Source organism: Dermacentor albipictus, chromosome 4, assembly GCF_038994185.2.
Source record: "Dermacentor albipictus isolate Rhodes 1998 colony chromosome 4, USDA_Dalb.pri_finalv2, whole genome shotgun sequence".
In the NCBI taxonomy this organism is placed as follows: Eukaryota; Metazoa; Arthropoda; class Arachnida; order Ixodida; family Ixodidae; genus Dermacentor; species Dermacentor albipictus.
The window spans coordinates 123,620,451-123,640,132 of NC_091824.1; the positions used below are offsets into that span (position 1 = coordinate 123,620,451).

The 19,682-nt window shown below is 44.1% G+C and overlaps 2 protein-coding genes across 4 annotated transcripts in view; both read right to left on the reverse strand.

Moving 5' to 3' along the window:
- LOC135899572 (tetratricopeptide repeat protein 21B-like) overlaps positions 1–19,682 on the reverse strand; it is a 55,522-nt gene that overhangs the window by 19,742 nt on the left and 16,098 nt on the right. For all 3 annotated transcript variants that reach the window (XM_065428876.2, XM_070537544.1, XM_065428877.2), the window contains exons 10-27: positions 19,176–19,260; positions 12,704–12,802; positions 11,054–11,246; positions 10,821–10,918; positions 10,304–10,411; positions 9,848–9,940; positions 9,597–9,726; positions 8,233–8,390; positions 7,421–7,541; positions 7,255–7,352; positions 6,690–6,928; positions 6,375–6,447; positions 6,160–6,270; positions 5,088–5,140; positions 4,892–4,980; positions 4,094–4,220; positions 3,651–3,716; positions 3,461–3,563 (exon numbers count right to left, since the gene is read on the reverse strand). In XM_065428876.2, the coding sequence (XP_065284948.1) occupies positions 3,461–3,563; positions 3,651–3,716; positions 4,094–4,220; positions 4,892–4,980; positions 5,088–5,140; positions 6,160–6,270; positions 6,375–6,447; positions 6,690–6,928; positions 7,255–7,352; positions 7,421–7,541; positions 8,233–8,390; positions 9,597–9,726; positions 9,848–9,940; positions 10,304–10,411; positions 10,821–10,918; positions 11,054–11,246; positions 12,704–12,802; positions 19,176–19,260 (2,044 nt within the window). The remainder of the gene's footprint in view (positions 1–3,460; positions 3,564–3,650; positions 3,717–4,093; positions 4,221–4,891; positions 4,981–5,087; positions 5,141–6,159; positions 6,271–6,374; positions 6,448–6,689; positions 6,929–7,254; positions 7,353–7,420; positions 7,542–8,232; positions 8,391–9,596; positions 9,727–9,847; positions 9,941–10,303; positions 10,412–10,820; positions 10,919–11,053; positions 11,247–12,703; positions 12,803–19,175; positions 19,261–19,682) is intronic.
- LOC135899574 (uncharacterized) lies at positions 13,769–17,682 on the reverse strand. The gene has a single exon (XM_065428881.2). The coding sequence runs from the start codon at positions 17,632–17,634 to the stop codon at positions 15,202–15,204; it is 2,433 nt and encodes an 810-aa protein (XP_065284953.1). The 5' UTR covers positions 17,635–17,682; the 3' UTR covers positions 13,769–15,201.

Sequence of the window (19,682 nt, forward strand, 5' to 3'; positions counted from 1 at the left end):
ATGCTTCTCACTGTTACAATGTGGGCAAATACAAAGAAAAGGTGTGATTGTTTCATCACAGCCACATGCATGGCGAGTAGGACTGTCGGCCAATCCAATAAGTAATGAGTATGACTTGGTAAATGTGACGCCAAGCCACAACCAGTACTTTAGTACTGAGTGTGGCTCCTCACACCTTAGTAGTTGAGGCGGTACACAGTTCTTCAAGTTGGCAGCCAATGAGTCTAGGTAGCTGTTCACGAAACTCATTGAGTTCCACAAGGAATGGTACACATGTACAGTCATGTGTACCATTAGCAGCAGAGCAGGGACACAATATCAGTGGCTGCCAGCACACTGTGGTTTCAGTGAAAATCATCACACCAATGAATCCACTCTTTCTGCGCATGACAGTGGCAGATGTATTTCATTTTCAATCGCAATAACAGGTGCAGGAGCTGCACATTGCTCCATAGCTAAATAAAAGTTTTAGGGAAAAAATGGACCATCATGCAAAGGCTGTTGCTATGGTCATTAAATTTTTTTCGCATGTAATTGGCAGTCTAATAGTTAAAAAGAAGTTTGTGTATCTCAATATTTATGTAAGTCAGTAAAAGTACAAAAGGTAAAAGTACAAAAGGTCTATGGATCTAAGGAAAAGGCTGAGAAATTCAGCTTTACCACCCTTTGCAATAAACGAGCTTACCGAAGGGTTGATATAAAGGCAGTCAAAGTTGCCACTTAAATTTAGTGTCAAATTCACCATTTTTTCTTGGTCTCGGTAAATGTGCAATTGCAGATTCACATAGATTAGACATCAAAAATGCTTCACCAGACATTTAATTCCCAACAGTGGTGCATGCCTATGACCCCAAGGACCACCTTGAATTCTTCCAAACTCTTACAGATCCGTAAACTGTACCTTAAAAAAGTTCTACATTGTTCAACAATTCTGGCAACACTGGCAATTGAATGCTAGCTCTGCTCCTCAGGGTGTCTACCAACCGGGAAAACCGGGAAAACCGGGAATTCTCAGGGATTTTTAGTAGTCTGGAAAAAGTCAGGGAAAACTCAGGGAATTTGGGCCTCTATCAGGGAAAATTAGCGACAATTTCAGTGAAAGGGTCGAAAGTCGCAGTAATGCTGGCTCGAGTATCAGACAGGAATCGTAATGAATCGTCTTTGACGCCCTGTCGTCGGCTGGAGGAGTTGCTAGTGTACAGTCAAGGACTGACTTTCCGGATTCCCTATAATTTGGACGGCTTCGCGGCACCGTCACGTACCCCACAGAGTCAACGTATCAGAACGTGTGAAATTTCCGACGCAAGAACTCTTCGCCGTCCGATTTTCCGGACGTTTTGCCGTGACGGCAGGTCCGAAACGGCAATAATCAAAGGAACCACGGCTGCCGTTTTGATTACTTCGCCACCTCGAACCGGCACTCTCGCACGCAGATCCGCTGGCAGCCGTTGCCACCATTGCGGCAACGCTAGGCCTAGCTGCTTCGACGTTCGCTATGAAACTTCTTGTCGTTGGGTGCCGAGTTTTTTGTTAAAAGAATTAGCTGCTGCCAGCAATGGCATGGACTCCGCCTTTGTGATCCTCGCGATTGACATAGAAAATGCCGGTTCCTGAAAGTCAGCTTCGCCTCTGAAAGAAATGTTACTTGGTGAAGCATACACAAAAGTATTGCAGTGAAGCATAAAAAGCGTGGGAAGGGGCTATTGCCACGGAACACAGTATGTATTCCTTAATTATACACGCGTGCACCCGTTATTTCCTGTCACATTACGAGCACCGATATGTCTAATATGTGTAGCGACAGGCCTTCAGAGCGTTTTCGAACGTGCCTGTGGCGGTTTGAGTCCCTGGAATCACTTCAAAATAAGGCTTCTAGGTTTATCACAAGGACATACGCTCGCTACTCCAGCATCACAGATATTAAATCATCTCTAAATTTAAGCTCACTTGAAAAGCGAAGACTTGTCACCCTGCTATGTCACTTTCACAAGCTTTATCACAATCCTTCAACGTTCACAGCTAGAATCTCATATCAAACCAGCACATCGAATTTTCCCCCGATTAGACCACTGCCTCAAACTGCAACCCAAGATAGCTCACACCAAACTTATGCGTCATTCACCATTGTTCCTTGCCATTTATCATTGGAATAAACTACCTGCAGAAATCGTTTCCGAAAATAATTACGACGCATTTGTGAAGAAACTGAAGTGCTTATTCTGTGCTGGTCCTTAATAGATTATCAGAAGTGTATTTTTTTCCATTGTCTTGAGAATTGTGGTCCACATGTGTGCGTCTTCTCAAACACTTGCTTTTATACAGATATGTTCCCTGTTTTCCTGAGCGCATGTTTGTTTATGCTTTTCTAATTGTTCACTGTCTTATGCAATATGATCACATTATTGTATTTTTTAACCTCCTATGTAATGCCTGTAAAGGGCCTTTAGGGTATGTGAATAAAAAAAAATGACATGCATTTATTTTTTTTTCAACTGGCCGAATTTTCGGACGTTTTCGCGGCCCCTAGGAAGTTCGAAAAATCGGTCGTGGACTGTGCAACTGACCAAGATGCTTCAAATGGTCCTTGGGGCGAACAAGTGGCGGAAGGAGGACAAGAACAGAAATGAACTACGCATTGAGGAATAAACGGGAAAGGAAGCTTGCTGCCGCCGTTTTGAAGGAGCTTGAGCTCAAAAAATAAAGTTTTGGCTGATGCCGAGATGCAGGTGTCCCTCATCCAAACCAAAATAAACTCTTTAAAGCAGTGAAACACAACACTCGGGCGTCGTGCGCGGGCTGAGAGTATTTCAGAACAGTTGAGGTTGACTTACGACTGTTGAGAGAGAATCTCAATTGTGACAGAATTCGGGCCTCATACCACTGAGATTGCAATCAGTTGATAGGAATAGCTCATATTCGAAAATATTTGCTTCTATATGCATCTCCTTTTTATTCGTATTTGAGAATGTCCGACTCCATTGCAATGTTTTTCGAAGACACTTTATTTGCTGTGCATTTTACTAACCACTGCCTTCTATTCTCTTCTTGAATAACATAAACACTACTTTTTAGTATTCAAATTGGATTAAGTCGCTTCTTTAATTTTTTTCATGTGCCTACTAGGGAGTGACAGCCTCAGGCGACATGTTTTCAGCCCGTCTTGACATAAAACATAGTTCTGCATCACTCAGGGAAATTTGCAATGGCACTCAAGGAAAACCTGGAAAACTCAGGGAATTTGGAAATGTCAACTTGGTAGACACCCTGGCTCCTGCACTCTGCCATATGGAAGCAGTGGTGATTCAATACAAATGGCACAGCCATCGTTGCCGTCGCCATGCATAGAATACTTGTATGCCACTAGGAGAACACATAGTAAATGAGGTAACCTAATGTTATTGGTGTGATAACCGTTGCATAACTTGCCATATAGAACTGCTGTAATGTCTTCAAAGCATACCTCTATGTTAGCAGAGTCATAGCTGAGTGCCTGCTTGTAGAACCTGGCTGCTGGAACATAATCTCGCTTGAGCTCACTATGCTCAGCAAGGCTTTTGCAGATGCTGTGAAATGAAATCAGAAAATAAATTTTGCAAGAACCTGATACTATATCAGTTGGTGCACTGTGTTGACAAGAGGTGAAAACATACACAATTGCGAGTTGTCTCTGTTCGTGGAGGGAGTCTGGCTGCTCCTGAGGCACACGAAGCATTACCCTGAAGAAAAAATGTTTTTGATTATCGTAGGCAATGTCTGATTTGACATCATTTTCATGTCATCTAAGCTGCTGAGATTTAATCAGACTACTATGAACAGATAAAGAGCCACTGTAAGAGTATCATAGTATTTTATAGAGTACAGTACTATAGTTATTGAAAGTTCAGTAGCTCTGTACTTCAACCTATGTGTTTTGTGTGCACCACAATTTCAGGATGTGTTTACTAATGCCAGCATTCTCCCTGGCTCAAAAGCATTTAATTCTTACACTGTTGTCTACATTATGATAAAGCTATTGTCAAGCTATAAAGCTACCTGACTTACAACTAACTGAGCTGTAGTTCTCAAATGGTTACCACTCAATTAATGCACTTACCTACTTTGCGCTTCAAAAGCCTTGTTAAGATCTTTTACTGACAAGTCGTCCTTGTGATCATTTTGGTGAACTTGCGCAAGCAATAGATAGAACTTGGATTCCCATTGCAAGCTTGTGAGGTCAGGTTCTAGGAGGAAAAGACACAACATGCAAGCACAAAAGTTGCATTTTGGAAGTCATGTAGCAACATCATGGTCAACATGTGCTAACTTCACTATAAACAACAAAAAAGGACAGGACAAAGGAAACTGTTGAGGCACACTTATCAACAGCATATTTTTTATATTACATCAGTGTTGACTGTTTATATTGTGTGCGGCATTCAAAAAACGTCACAGTTCTGAGGAATACCATTCATTCTGAATAATTCTAATGATACATTTCAGTGTATGCTACATCTTGCAAAACTACCATCATTACAAAAAATTAACCCACCATGGTTGCTTAGTGGCTATGGTGTTGGGCTGCTAAGCACGAGGTCGCAGGATTGAATCCCGACCATGGTGGTCGCCTTTCGATGGGGGCAAAATGCAAAAACACCCGTGTACTTAGATTTAGGTGCACATTAAAGAACCCCAGGTGGCCCAAATTTCCAGAGTCCCCCAACTACGGGTGTGCCTCATAATCAGAAAGTGGTTTTGGCACGTAAAACCCGATAATAATTACAAAAATTGATTGAGTAGAGTGAAAGTGGTATGAAAAGTTATTGTTCCATAATACAGCACTATTTTTAAGCATCTTCACATTTGCTGTTCTTGCCATATACCCTTGGAATTCCCAGACGTGAAGTAAGCATACCTTTCTGAAGTGATCCAAGAGCAGCATTGATGGCATCTTCTGCATCCTGATATCTCTTTATTTTTGCCAGCAGTTCAGCTAAATCATACCTTCAACAGAACAGTCAGAAACAGTGGGAAAACAAAGCACATCATTGTAAACTACAGTACAGAAAAATATTTCATTCAAATTGTGAACTAGGGCCACATGGACTCACTTCATCTGTGGTTGTCCTCCAGACTTTATGGCAGCCTTGTAGTATGTGATAGCCTGAGCCAAGCCAGAGATAAGTCTGTGGGCCATCTTCTTCTTCACAGATAGCAGTGCACTATCACACTCAGTATGAGCTACAACGCATGCACATGTGGTAAAACGCTCTCCGAGGTTGGATAACAGCACCGATCAGCCCTGTGTTGCTGACCTAAAAGGAGGTTGTGGCTGTTGCTGTTTTAAACATCATCCAAGCCTGCTCTTACCCTCTCCCCCAGTCTAAGACGTAAAATATTGGTCTCACAAGAACAATAAGGACAGACGGTGGCCACCTTTAATGTGAGCTATGCATCAATAATTGCCCTATGCACTTCAACCAGTCAAATATTGCAGATAGATGGAGAGTTCATAGTGACGGTTATATTGCATGTATTGCAAGTGCATGCAGAAAGAAGGAAAGGGCAAATGCAGGCATTGAGCAATAATATGAAAACATCTGTGAGGACACTTCGAGGGGTAATAAACCAAAAATAAAATTCTGAGGTGATGGCACTTTTCATATTAACAAGCATGGCTGATACCCAGCTTGCACAAAAAGGCAGCCACCAGTCTGCTCAGATTTAATTTGTGAAACAAATATTTTTGTCCTCAAGCCTGGGAGAGAGGGAAAAAGCAGGCATGAAGAGGCAGTGTTCTAAACAAAAAAAGCAAAACCACTCTCCCTTTAAGTCAGGAACACAATGTCACTACACAACCTGGGAGAGTGTTTTGCCATACACTTGGTACATTATGTAGCTCATACTGATTGCTATAGTACATCACCTATCACCACTCATTTTCAATCAACCTAAATTGCTGTTTTTTTTCAAGCGGGCATAGATTTGAAGTGTTTGGCACGTAGACCTTATGCAAGTGTAACACTGTTTTAGGATATAGAACAAACTAAAAACACAAGGCAGATGCTATTGTTTTGGGCTTACAGAGAAAATGATAGTCACTGTCATATGGAATCTGAAACCGAAAGATGGCTAAATGCCAAGAAGTATCACACAAAGTCTGATAAACTGTTCAGTACTTACCCTCTCAAACTGATGTGTCTTGATAAGTGCCTGTCCAATCTTTCGCGCTACTGCACTGTCTTTTGGATTTTTGCGTAAAGCTTGCTCATATGCACCAATGGCATTGTCTGGCTAGAATAGAAATAATACTTTCACTGATTCTGTTCACAGGGTTGGGAATTAAGATGGAATTACTCATATTTAGAAATTGCTATATGTCCACTGTCAAAGCTTACCTCTTGTATTTTCATGTAAGCATCACCCAGCATCAAGTAGGACTGTGGGACTGGAAACTTCTCAATGATTTCCCTGAACAAGTGTGAGGAGGTGAGGGAAAAACAAGTGCAAGAAATGCATTTCAACTCAAGGGCAACTTCCTACATGACAGTGTGATTTGGCTGGATGGAAAATCGGGCGCGTTTCTGTAGCTTCATGGTTGCAACAGCACAACTGGACAAGAACAGAGTAAGAAGGAGGAGACTCCATCCTTTTTACTCTGTCCATGTCCAGTCGTGCTGTTGAAACCATGAAGTGTGATTTGTTTAACATACCTATAGCAGCTGGCATACAGGCGTGGGTCTTTTCTGTAGTTCAGATAAATGTCAGCCATCTTTTCTCGGGCCTGTTGGAAGTAAGGTTGGTCTGGCCCAATGTTGCGTAACAGGGACAAAGCCTCTTCCACGTCACCCCGAGCAAGGGCCAGTTCACAGCTTGCAATGGCCACTCGTGTTTCCTCGGATGTGCCTCGGAATTCATTGGCAGCTTCTTGCATCACTCTTGCTGCCTCATGCTGGTCAAGTTACAGAAATGGGAGATTAACTTACTGGCTACCCAAACGCACGGCTCTCAATCTGTTAAAAAATTACTACCCACACTTCATAGAAAGCAGAGTGGCGAATTAAGTCATTGGATGCTTAAGTGTGGTGAATAATAAATGACCACCACAGTGGCTTGGCAACTACGGAGTTCTGCTGCTGCCTTTCATATCTGGCATTCAGGTACTCAGCCAGAACAACTTCATCAAATTAAAAACAGAGATTTTCATAACAGAAGAGGCGTATTAACAGAACGGGCCATATACGTCTAGTGAACTGTCAGTGAAAATCAAATGTTTACCTGTTGGTCTAGCTTGCCGTACACATCAGCGAGTTCAAGGTAAAGAGACAGCTTGTCACTTGAGGTCAGCTCTTGCTTTCGGTTCTTGCGCGACGCAGCTACAGAGTGAAAATTTCATCAGAGTGAATTTACCAACATATCACGGGGCATGTCGCAGCCTACTTACTTGATGTGGGTGCAACACATAGTGCCATGGCAGCATTCAGTAGCTGCAGCGCCTCTTGGTAGTCACCTTGCTCTTTCAGTATTTTAGCCTTGATAATGTGAAATATCGGCTTTTCCCTCACCTGGTGAAGTTGTTTATAGTCTTTTTAGCATAGCAGAGTTGTATCATACAGGCACTCCTGCTGATAAAGCTCTATCAATGCTGCAAGCTGCGCTTATGCCCACCATTAGGCCCATCATGAACCCAGCTTCCAGTGCTAAGTAGTCCCCGAGTGGGCCTTACACGAGCCTGGTGTGCTATAGAAGATAATTACCTTGTAAGAAGACTTTTGGGCAGTTACCATACTCGTATCTCAGTAGATGCCTTTCCCTTGTCCCCTTGTAAGCATGCATTATTGCTACTACTGCCCTGACAAAGTCAGCATGAGTTTTATGCATAGACAGATTTACTAAGGTTATGTTTTATGCACACACAGATTTACTAAGGTTATAACGAATGAGCGAAAAAATAATATACCTATCACTTTTTGCAAGTTGGAGAAATTCAGGTCCTGCTCTAAGGCTTTGTTTGTTTATAGTTCCTGTTTATAGTTTTGCTGTTTGTAGTTTGGTTGCTGTTTTCTAGTTCTTTTTACTTTTGTTTATCCTGACATGATGCTCAAATGTGACTCTTTGAGAAGTGTGGCCTGTTCCTGGCCAACAGGCAAGCCTGTGCCTATGCACAATCCATGCTTAACATCATTCAATACTTCTGACCTGCTGTGCTAGCAAAGCTGTTTAGGCTAGCATGTCTCAGGGAGCCAAGAGTCCTACCTCAAAGTCGTAGCTCAGTGCTGTTTCCAGTAATTGGCTAGCACTCTTGATGTTCCCTTGGTGGATGTGCATCTGTGCTAGCAGCAGCTGTGCACTTGTGAAGCTCGAGTACTGCTGTGTGCACCTGGAGAGCAGGGACTGGGCTTGCACCAAGTCATCTGTAGCAGAGAGAATGTTCAACTGAGACCATGATTTTAGTTGCATCTTCTTTGGAATACTGCGAATATATATAACGAGTCACTATGAAACACAATGCGAAACCATTAAACGCTCAGTAATTAATTTAAAACATAAATATTCATTGTGTAATTTTGTGCTCTCAAGTTGTGAACTGAGTGGGACAGCAATGGTGACATTGCAAGACAGACTTGCCAGACTGGCAAAGTGGACGACATTACTGTGACAGGTGCAAGGCATTAAAGTGCATGTACCTAAGGCATACAGTGAGAAGTGCATCTGGTTTTTCATCATCGTAAAATTGTGGTAACAATGACAATGATGATGATGATGATTTATTCTTAAAGGATGTCACAATTGAAAGCACCGTATATTTCATGCACAGTGCTGATACGTCTCCCAAGCGAACAGTGTCAAAGGTGATGTAATATATGTCGTCTGCTAAACTTCAACCTGGCATATTACAAGCAGTGACACAAAGGCATAAGAACCACAAACCACTAATTAGCTTGTAATGTCACATTGGGCACCTATTGAAATAAGATGATATAAAGCATCTTTGATAATCTTACACTTTAATTATGGTCAATAATAACAATGTTTTTAATACTCATAACATTTGCTATTTTGAGGCTACGGAATAGAGACAGCAAAAGTTGCGGTGGTATAAGGAGTGAATAGCCATAGCCTCCTTACAGCTACTCTGTCTGGATACTGCAATGGTATCACATTTCAATTCTCACTACCTTCTTCTAATCATGCACCATAATTTTCCTAGGGTCCTGGAAAGTTGACAGTTTTCATACCACTGTACCTAACAGAACATTAAGAAAAAGCGTGAATTCAGTTTAGAGTTGTAGATTACTCTATGAAATTCTGTCTATGTACTTTTTCAGTGGGAATATCAATGTCTATTTGTGAATAAATTGAAGAGCAACCTTCCAAGCTTTATTAGCTTCTTAAATTTCATGTCAAAACAGGGCCACTGGTAGCGTGAGTGTGATCCTGCAAGTTTTATAATTTTGCTACACATTCGTGCATTTTTTTTTTTCACACAGAAAAAGTCCAATATGAGACTGACCTATTAAAGATTTCTGAAATGTATTATAACAACATAGCCAAACTTAATATTTCTGTCTAGTGTTTCTTTACTGTGTACCTACAATTTAGAATGCAGGCACCCTTACTTGACAGGTACTTGAGCTTCCCCATCCAGTACACAGCCTCTACAGAGCCAGGACAGCTTCTGAGAACTGGCTGAAGTATTGTCTGGCCTCTCTTGAGTGGCTCAGGTATTGTTTGTCCAGAGTCAACAGGCTGCAAAGAAAAAAAATAACTAAAAAAAAAGGAAATGCCTCAAGTACCGTCAGCCATCTAATACTAAAGGCTGTGTGAACTTTAACTGATTTAGGGCAATCTTGTATATGGAAGCACTTGCCTTATCAGGAGCATATTGCAGGTACAGCTTCACAACTTCAAATATGAAGTCTGGATTCAGCACAAGCAGGTACTCTGCTCCAAGTGGCAGGCCCTGGTCATTTTGGAAGCAGCAAAAGTTATTTGTTACTATAGTTTCCTGCAATTTTGTTTTTATTTTATTGTCTGTATCATGTTGTTCTGCATTTATAGTTCAATATACTCTAGAAGAATCGACATTTGGGCGAGTTGGTACTGGTTTGAACATCTTGAAGGGGCAGCACAAGACGATGTCCTGTGTGTTTCCTGCCTTTTGTCTTCGTCGTCTGGCGCTGCCCCTTCAGGATTTATAGCTCAACCCAGACAGCGTAATGATAATAACCTTTCTTAGGTAAAGTTGCTTTCATTTCATGCTGTGCTTTTTGTTATAACCTTCAGTTATCTTCTTTTTCTCTCCTCCACAGTGTTGCATGCTTACCTCTAATCTTGCAAAGTGGTTGTCAACAGATTGCCCTAAGTAGTTGAGGATTTCCTCTGGCTTCTCCTGCAGCTTTTGTGCACACATAGCACATAGATACAAAAGTTCCTGCGTTGATAAGAGAGCGAGCATTTGTCCTTTCTGGTCATACTGAGACGGCAGACATGGCATTTACATGGCTGCACATGTAGAGCAAACCTAAGAAGTCTGTTGTTGATGCACCCATATTATTCTAATATTATAATAATAATAAAAGCATGAAACAGCGCACCAGGTGAAGACAGTGAAAAGGCATAGGTGACACAAGTACTTCATCATCTGCATCTTTTCTTACAGTCTGCTAGTCACATTTTTTTCTTTAGTTTTGGACTCAGCTCACGTAACTTTCAGTTCTAATGCCTATTAATGTATTTTGAATGCCAACGATGGACAGTGTCAATGATGGACAAATACTTTTTTATGGGAGTAAATTAACTAAACAGAGTACAATAAAGTGAGGCCATGCAGGGGTACAAACTGATGGCATGCTGGATGTCTTGTGGATTTCCTTGAGGAGTTCGAGCTGCTGATTTGCAACATCATGCTGGCCCTCCAGCAGTTGGCACCAAATGATTCCTGCATTACAAAACTGTTAATGATGTAGGATACCTGTTAAATGTGCACCATAGTATAATAAACATCAGAAGATGCTCAAGCACAGGTATACATTAGCACAAAAAAAATAAAGAAGTGATGAGTTGGGAGCCTTACCATTAAGAGCCGTAATGCTAGCTTCGTCAGCTTTGAGAGCAGCCCTGTAATGCTTGGTGGCTTCTTTAGTTTTATTCTGCAAGATGCACTGGTAGCCAAGCTCAGCCAGATAGTCTGCGTTGGCCGGTTGCAATGCACATGCCTTTTCTATTAGAGCTTGCGTGTGCATCAAAATGCAGTTTTGCCTTGAACACTGTACAGTTTTAAAGAAAAATGTAGTATTAGTAACTAATATTCTATTATAAGGCCACCAAGTCTCTACGCTTACTGCACGATTGTGTGAATCATTTCTAGTTCATTCAGGAACATACTTAAAGCTGACGGTATGCAATAGCAAATATAAGAGCCCTCTAAATGGGTAAGTTTGGCCATCAATGCATTCCATATGGGGTTTAAGCTCCTCATTCATGACACACAGACCTCTGATTCCATATTCAGTCATAGAACTACAGCTAATTAACTATGTCTAGTTGAATCATGCCCGAGCTAATTAAATTAGCCCAGAGGCTATCAATAAATCACATATGCTGGTTGTACAAGCTGCAATGACTGCATGCCCCATTGTGCAAGATGCAACGCACTCTTTCCTTAATTTTCATACTTGCTGCCACTATGCTCACTGCCACAAATGCCTTCCATGTCTGTATTCAGGTGCTGCAGCTAAGGCAGAAAATTCTTGCCCTTGATCATTCCACTGCGCATTCTTTGATGAGCACCGTCCCTCGCAACTGTTAATGTGTGCACATCGTAAGTGAGCACATCATTTCTGGTAACAAATTGTGAGCGTACATGGTGGCATGGTAAAGTTCTTCACTGTTTCATGACAGTGTTCATTGATATCATGCTCTGCACGTGTATATGCTTTTGGCCTCCCTTCCTGTGGCCAAACTTTCCTCAGATACGAGGCTCTGTCACAAGACTGGCAGAGCTTTAAAATGTTTCCAAGAAGGCAGCAACACCTGCATATTTGAAGCCACTTGAAACATGGCTTGTGTTAGTTTACTAATGTTTTAAGAAATGTAGAAATGTGCCTTGGCAGCAAATTCGAGGCGAGATGAAAAGTGACCCTTTGTTGTTTGTCATCATCACTGGACAAGAGAGCAACTTGAAATGGTACATGTCTAGCTTAGTACATTTTGGCCATAAAATGGCGCCTAAGCATTGCCACAATTTTGTAGCAATGCCTTTTCCTGATGCTGAAGCCTTTCAACACTTTTTGCATTCATGAATGATGAAGCAATGCTCTATCCCAGGTAGAGCATCGAATGTGATGACCCACAAATGGGGAAAGCGCTGAAATGCATTAGCATCGAAAAAGACATCGCTACAAAATAGCGGCCAATGCACTGCTTCATCAATAGCTTTCACATTTGTCAACTAGCTAGATATAGCTTATATGCATGTGCCACCAAACGCTGCTCCAGGAGTAACAGAATACATTGTGACATTTCTAAATGCTCATATACTGTGCCTATAACGGTCCATCTTTACAGCCTGATAATTTCCACACTTCACGTTGGAAGAGGGCCAAGTCTTAGCTCAGGTGGAATGTGAGAGAGTAACACGAGCATAAAAACTGATCTAGCATATTGCCTTATAATGCAGTCCTCTTCGCAAGAAAAGGGAAAAGCAATATCTTGCAATACTCACTATTCGTGACAGTAGTTGAGCTATCCTGTTGTACAAAATTCCGTTGGTTGGTTCTACGACTTCAAGCAGTGAAACAAGCTCCGACAACCTGTCAGATGCCTTAAAAAAAAAGAAGAAAGAAAGAAAGAAAAAAAGAAAAAAGAAGATAAAATTAATTAATCTGCATGGTTTCAAGCTGTATTCCTAACCTTGACCAGGTTTATGTGCTTAATGATTGGTAATAAGTGTAAAATATGGGCTAATTCTTGTGACTATGATGATTAAAAAAAAGAAAGAGAAAGAAAGTTGACTGTCTCTATACAACTATGCCAAGTTGCAGGCTAGTCATTCCCTGTCCTATTTCAAATAATTAAGGGAAAGTGGTCAGCTTGTACTTGTAAAAACACAGTCACTTATCCTCACTTGACAACCCTTGCAGTATACAGGGATGACAACAACACTTCAGGTATGTATAGAAATTATGTGTAGTCTTGGAAAACATTGTTGCTTTGTTGGTTTGTTGCAGCAGAGCTACAGTAATGCTGAATTTTTACACTACTTTGCGTCATGATAATAGTGCACCATACCTAAATTTTCTAACCTTCCAAGGTAATATTTTGGCTGTAGGTAATATTTTGATCAAATAAGCAGCACACACTAACTGCTCCTTGCTTTGGCTCACATTAAGGGAGGAGTAAAGTTTCGTTCGTTCTCCGTCCTCGCTTCACCGTTGGAACTTGAAGCTTATCGGACGATGATCGGCAGTTGTTGATCAAACGCAGGCAGGAAACGATGAGGTCTGATGTACAAGAAGTATTTATACGTAAACTTTTCTATATACATGGCAGGTACAACAAATACATTACAATTTTGAACAACTGAGAAACAAGGCCTCACTCTTCGACTGTCTCAATGACTGTTAGAGCCCAGACTCGTTTTAACGTACATAGTACGGAGGCTCACTGGTCTATCAGCAATCCTGATCTCAGCCAAGTCTGACGTACATGGTACGGAGCCTCACTGATCTATCAGTAATACTGATTTCAGCCAAGTCTGAGGGACAGCATGTCGTCCCGATTTTTATAGCCCAAATATACAAAGAAAAAAAGGCGGTAGGGCCGTTGGCCCGTCCCACAGGTTCAGTTGCCAATCAGAGTCAACCGTTTGTTAAGCCACCACCCACAGGGATGGGCTTGCTCTTAAAAATAAACATATTGGAAAACAAAGCTATTTTCCTTCTTCGCCAAAACTCCGTTGCCCTCTCATTTCTCCGTAGTGAGTGACCGACTCAGCAAAACACGCCAGGCCCGAACAAGTTATCGCTAGACCGTTTCAAATGCCAACGGCGTCTAGGCTGCACCTGTCTCGGAAGCAGGGGCACCGGCACCACGAAGTGCCGCTGTACTCAAAGTTTGGCCGTCTGGGAGACGGATGACCCTCCTTGTCCTTCAAATTTATTGTCTACAAGACAAAGTTCTTTGAGTGCGTGTTTCCAAGACGCCGTCGTGCGAATGCACTCTTTACGTGCGCACCGCATTCCTACAGCGTGCACGGTAAGCTGGTCTTAGACACCACGCAGGCAGTCGCACCCAACAACAATGCTGGCGATTACCTTCCGGAGGCGTAGAGGATTAGGTCCATGCTCACTGCATGCAGCACGGAGTCAGAGTTGCTAAGTCCTTCTTAACCTCGGCGGCGCCTCCAATTAGTCAGGGACTCGGGCGCCAGGCTCACAATACCTTTTGTACAGCGGTTCGTTTCAAGGCTGGTCTGTGTGACCCGTCAGCGGACTGCCAACATCGTGCGCACAATACTGACTTCCAGCAATCGGCACACGCCCGCCTGGCACCTGCCGCGACGCGTCACCTAAACCCCGCGCGTTGCCTGTGACCCCGCATAACACAGCAACTGTCGCCCCGCTGACATGGGGGGAAGTGAACCCCCTCTCTATACACAAAGCACGAGGCCGATTCGTGAGACTTAAGAACCCGAACAATCAGAGCGACCTTACACGTCCCTCCTAAAGAGTATACTGGGCTTACAATGTTCCCAGCTATACTACAAGAGCCAAAGGGCGCTGTATCATAAGATTTAGGCTCTGAAGGTTCCGTCGTCAAAGAAAATCGACATACGCTGCCCAACACGGGTGCTGCGGAGTCCGTAAGGAACAGGAAAATTAACTGAAAGGACCACGGAGAAAAAACAATTTTCTCAGAGCGACAAAAGAAAAGGGCGAAAGCTCAACACATTCATGACAGTGAGCATGCAAAAGAAACACTCATGTATGTACAGGAACACTCCAACGCACTGCACGGCACAACAGCAGCAAAGTAACATATGCAGGTTATATACATAGTATGTCCATAGTCTTATAACCCTCACACACATAGACGACAACAGCCACAGAAAGTTCCACCAAGGCTGAACTGTCCCACACACACATTCTTCGGGTGAACGGGAACATTCACGCCTGTCCCAGCTGGCATGGCTGTTTCTGTCCATCCTTTCGTTTCTGCTCTTTACTCGATTGGCTCCCATGAACGATTCGAGAGCCTTGACAATGCATCAGCATTGGCGTTACATGTTCCTTTCCGGTGACGCACCGTTACATTGTAGCGCTGTAGTGAAAGCGCCCATCTTGCTAACTTGGCCCCCTGCGGGGTGCTGGTTGTCAAATATGACAGTGGGTTATGATCAGAGACAACATTCACCACTGCTCCGAAAAGCCAGTAGTCAAATTTCTTGAGTGCCCAAATAATGGCAAAGGCTTCTCTCTCTATAGTCGACCAGCGCGCCTGTGTCGGGTTAAAGCGGTGGCTAGCAAAAGCGATCGGCTTTTCTTCTCCGTCCGCTGACATTTGAGCTAAACAGGCACCGGCCGCCGTCGCCGACCCATCAGTGAATAGCCGGTACGGCTGATGAGGTTCAGGCGTGTTCATGGCGACAGCCTGACAGAGAGCTAATTTCAGACTTTCGAACGCGCACTGCGCTTCTTCCGACCATGGAATTGAATTAGGAACCCCTCGCCTTGTCAAAGCTGTAAGCGGGCTCGCCACGTCGGCGTAGTTTGAGACATAGTCCCGATAATGCCCACAAAGCCCCAACAGACTTCGCAGCTCTTTCTTTGTGTGAGGTGGCACAAGACCTTCTATGGCAGCTATCTTGGTTGCCCAACCTGTGTCAAAGAGGAGTACTTGGTCCCCGACATTAAATTCTTTAGTCCGTGCCCTCCTATTGTAAACTAGAGCATGTTTGCTCTGGCACTCGGTGCCTGTCAACTCAGCTACACTCTCGGCTAGTTCTAGCTCCCGCTGACTGGGCACCCCAGTGACATCTTGTATGAAACTATTCTCTTGCCACTTAGGCATTTGCTCTGTCGTTTCTTCGAAACTTAGACCGCAGTCCGGCTCAGTGTTATCGACCATTTCGACTGATCGGACCCCTACCCGCGGAATATTTTCCTCTCCAAACTCCTCTTTTTCCTGCGCCCGTAGTAGTTCCCAATCTTCCTTTGACAGCAGGCAGTCAACCCCGTTTGCAAGTTCGTCGGTAACCGCGCACACCAGATCGATCCTCTGCGGTTGTATCACAGCCCCCGGGCGATGCATGCCTACGGGCAGCGTAGCTAGCTTAGCTCGAATGGTGTTTCCGAATGCCGACTCAAGTCTTACTGTTCGTGATGGCTCCTGTAAATCGATGGGCAACATACTTTTACGGACTACCGTTATCTCACTACCTGTGTCCAACACAGCTTCCGTTGCTATATCCCCGCACATGATAGGGATTAGGTCCAGCTTCGACCTCCCCGAGCTAGCATTTTGAGCTACGACATGTACTCTAGCGCTTAGCACCCTTTCTTGCTCTGGTGGAGGTTCTTCACTTACAACAGCAACCTTCTGTACCCTTTGTTTTTGCACAGTCGGTGGCTTCCCCTGCGGTTCTTTATCTGAAGCTTTTGGGCAGTCTCTGGCTAGGTGACCCTGTATATGACACACGTGGCATCTTAAATTTGTCCTCTGCGGGCCAGCTAGTTTTGCGCGCTGCGGCAATGAGGCTGTTGCGGCTGGCTTAGTTGCTCGTCCTTTCCCTTTAGCTTGCTCGAAAGTCTCGAGTACTTTTGCCACCTCCACTGGCTTAAACCAATCTTCGCCTTCCCGCAAAAGAACATATTCTAGGGCTTCTGAGCTTAGACTAGCTTTCATACGGTCAGCGACCATAAGCTCCGTCATAGCTTCTTTGGTGTTTGCAGTGCGTGACTGAAGGTAATAGGCCAAATAGGTTCTAGCGCGGGACGCGAACTGAGCCCAAGTTTCCTCCTTTCGTTTAGATGCCTTCTCAAACCTCTCCAAGTATTTAGCTGGCGTGAGCTTAAGTTCATCTAATACTGCCTTCTTTACAGTCTCATAATCTGTACATTCCTCGTCATTAAGGCCACGCAACAGATAACGGACCCGCTCGGCCAGCGCAGGCATGATCAAATGTACCCGGCTATGTGCCGGTACTTGAAAAGATGTAAACAACTTTTCGACCTCATCAAACCATATCGGAACGTCAGCGTCACACGGCAACCGGTATGCCTTAAGCACTTTAGCACATTGTGCTATTCCATCCGTGATGGCACCGCGCCGATCGCTTCCTTCCGACTCCGAATGCGGCCTGCTCGACTGCTCGAGCTCCACTCTCCGTAGAGCAATGCGCTCGCACTCTAGCTGTAGGCGCACCTTTTCCAGCTCCAGCTCCAGGCGTCTCACCGCCATGGCCTCTGGATCTGTCGTGCTCGGAGCCTGCGAAGCTCCTTGCGTCTCACTATCCATTTCAGTATCCGACGTCTCAGACTCGGTCTCTCCGATGCGTTGTAGTTCCTGCCGTCTCTGACCCTCTCTTTGTTCAGATGCCGTATCAATGTTTACGTTAGCCTCACTCGCATTCGCTGTTCTGCGCGTGAACACCATTAACCTCACTGAACAACAGCCATGCCAACCTAGACAAAACGCAAGGAATCCCGCTCACCCGTTGCTGCTGGGGGCGCCGCCTGACGTCCTCGTCCAGATGAATTGCAACCGTTGCGGAATTGGCTGGTAGCCCTCTGATGCCTTGCGCCTGGCTCGCTGCTCGTTGCTCGTTGTGGGGCTTGCCGATCCTGTCGTGCTGCGCCAGTAAAGTTTCGTTCGTTCTCCGTCCTCGCTTCACCGTTGGAACTTGAAGCTTATCGGACGATGATCGGCAGTTGTTGATCAAACGCAGGCAGGAAACGATGAGGTCTGATGTACAAGAAGTATTTATACGTAAACTTTTCTATATACATGGCAGGTACAACAAATACATTACAATTTTGAACAACTGAGAAACAAGGCCTCACTCTTCGACTGTCTCAATGACTGTTAGAGCCCAGACTCGTTTTAACGTACATAGTACGGAGGCTCACTGGTCTATCAGCAATCCTGATCTCAGCCAAGTCTGACGTACATGGTACGGAGCCTCACTGATCTATCAGTAATACTGATTTCAGCCAAGTCTGAGGGACAGCATGTCGTCCCGATTTTTATAGCCCAAATATACAAAGAAAAAAAGGCGGTAGGGCCGTTGGCCCGTCCCACAGGTTCAGTTGCCAATCAGAGTCAACCGTTTGTTAAGCCACCACCCACAGGGATGGGCTTGCTCTTAAAAATAAACATATTGGAAAACAAAGCTATTTTCCTTCTTCGCCAAAACTCCGTTGCCCTCTCATTTCTCCGTAGTGAGTGACCGGCTCAGCAAAACACGCCAGGCCCGAACAAGTTATCGCTAGACCGTTTCAAATGCCAACGGCGTCTAGGCTGCACCTGTCTCGGAAGCAGGGGCACCGGCACCACGAAGTGCCGCTGTACTCAAAGTTTGGCCGTCTGGGAGACGGATGACCCTCCTTGTCCTTCAAATTTATTGTCTACAAGACAAAGTTCTTTGAGTGCGTGTTTCCAAGACGCCGTCGTGCGAATGCACTCTTTACGTGCGCACCGCATTCCTACAGCGTGCACGGTAAGCTGGTCTTAGACACCACGCAGGCAGTCGCACCCAACAACAATGCTGGCGATTACCTTCCGGAGGCGTAGAGGATTAGGTCCATGCTCACTGCATGCAGCACGGAGTCAGAGTTGCTAAGTCCTTCTTAACCTCGGCGGCGCCTCCAATTAGTCAGGGACTCGGGCGCCAGGCTCACAATACCTTTTGTACAGCGGTTCGTTTCAAGGCTGGTCTGTGTGACCCGTCAGCGGACTGCCAACATCGTGCGCACAATACTGACTTCCAGCAATCGGCACACGCCCGCCTGGCACCTGCCGCGACGCGTCACCTAAACCCCGCGCGTTGCCTGTGACCCCGCATAACACAGCAACTGTCGCCCCGCTGACATGGGGGGAAGTGAACCCCCTCTCTATACACAAAGCACGAGGCCGATTCGTGAGACTTAAGAACCCGAACAATCAGAGCGACCTTACAGGAGGCTTTAAATGCTTACCTCTTTATAGTCTCCGTTTTTGCATATCTGGTTTAAGATAAGGTGCAGAAGGGCATCAATGCATTTTGAATCTTGTGAGAGGCACCTGCGTGATAAATATAAGCACATATTTGTTACATGATGATATAAGTGAGAAAAATTTTATTTTACTTAACTAAATTTGATAATTCATTGTATCTATGTTCATTATATTGAGGCTTGACATTACCGATAAGGCATCTTAATTGCAGTCATTTATTCTCTTTTTTTTTTCAATATTTAGTGATATACTTCGGCTCCTGATATTTTAGTTGACAAGTAATGACCAATGTATACCAGCAATTAAATTATGAAGTTAATTAATGCAGAATGTAAAGAAAAAAATGCTGGCTTTCAGCAACTTTCTGGCTCCCTAGAATTGCATGTGAGAGAACGTAGACATTAGGTGAAGAAAGGACAGGACAAGCAGTCCTTTCTTGTTCACCTCATATCCATGATTTTTCACACTGTGCAGCTAAACAAAGTCAT

What these genes read in the sequence shown, in the direction of transcription:
- LOC135899574 (XM_065428881.2), bottom strand. Translation starts at nt 17,634, where the DNA reads ATGGTGTTCACGCGCAGAACAGCGAATGCGAGTGAGGCTAACGTAAAC.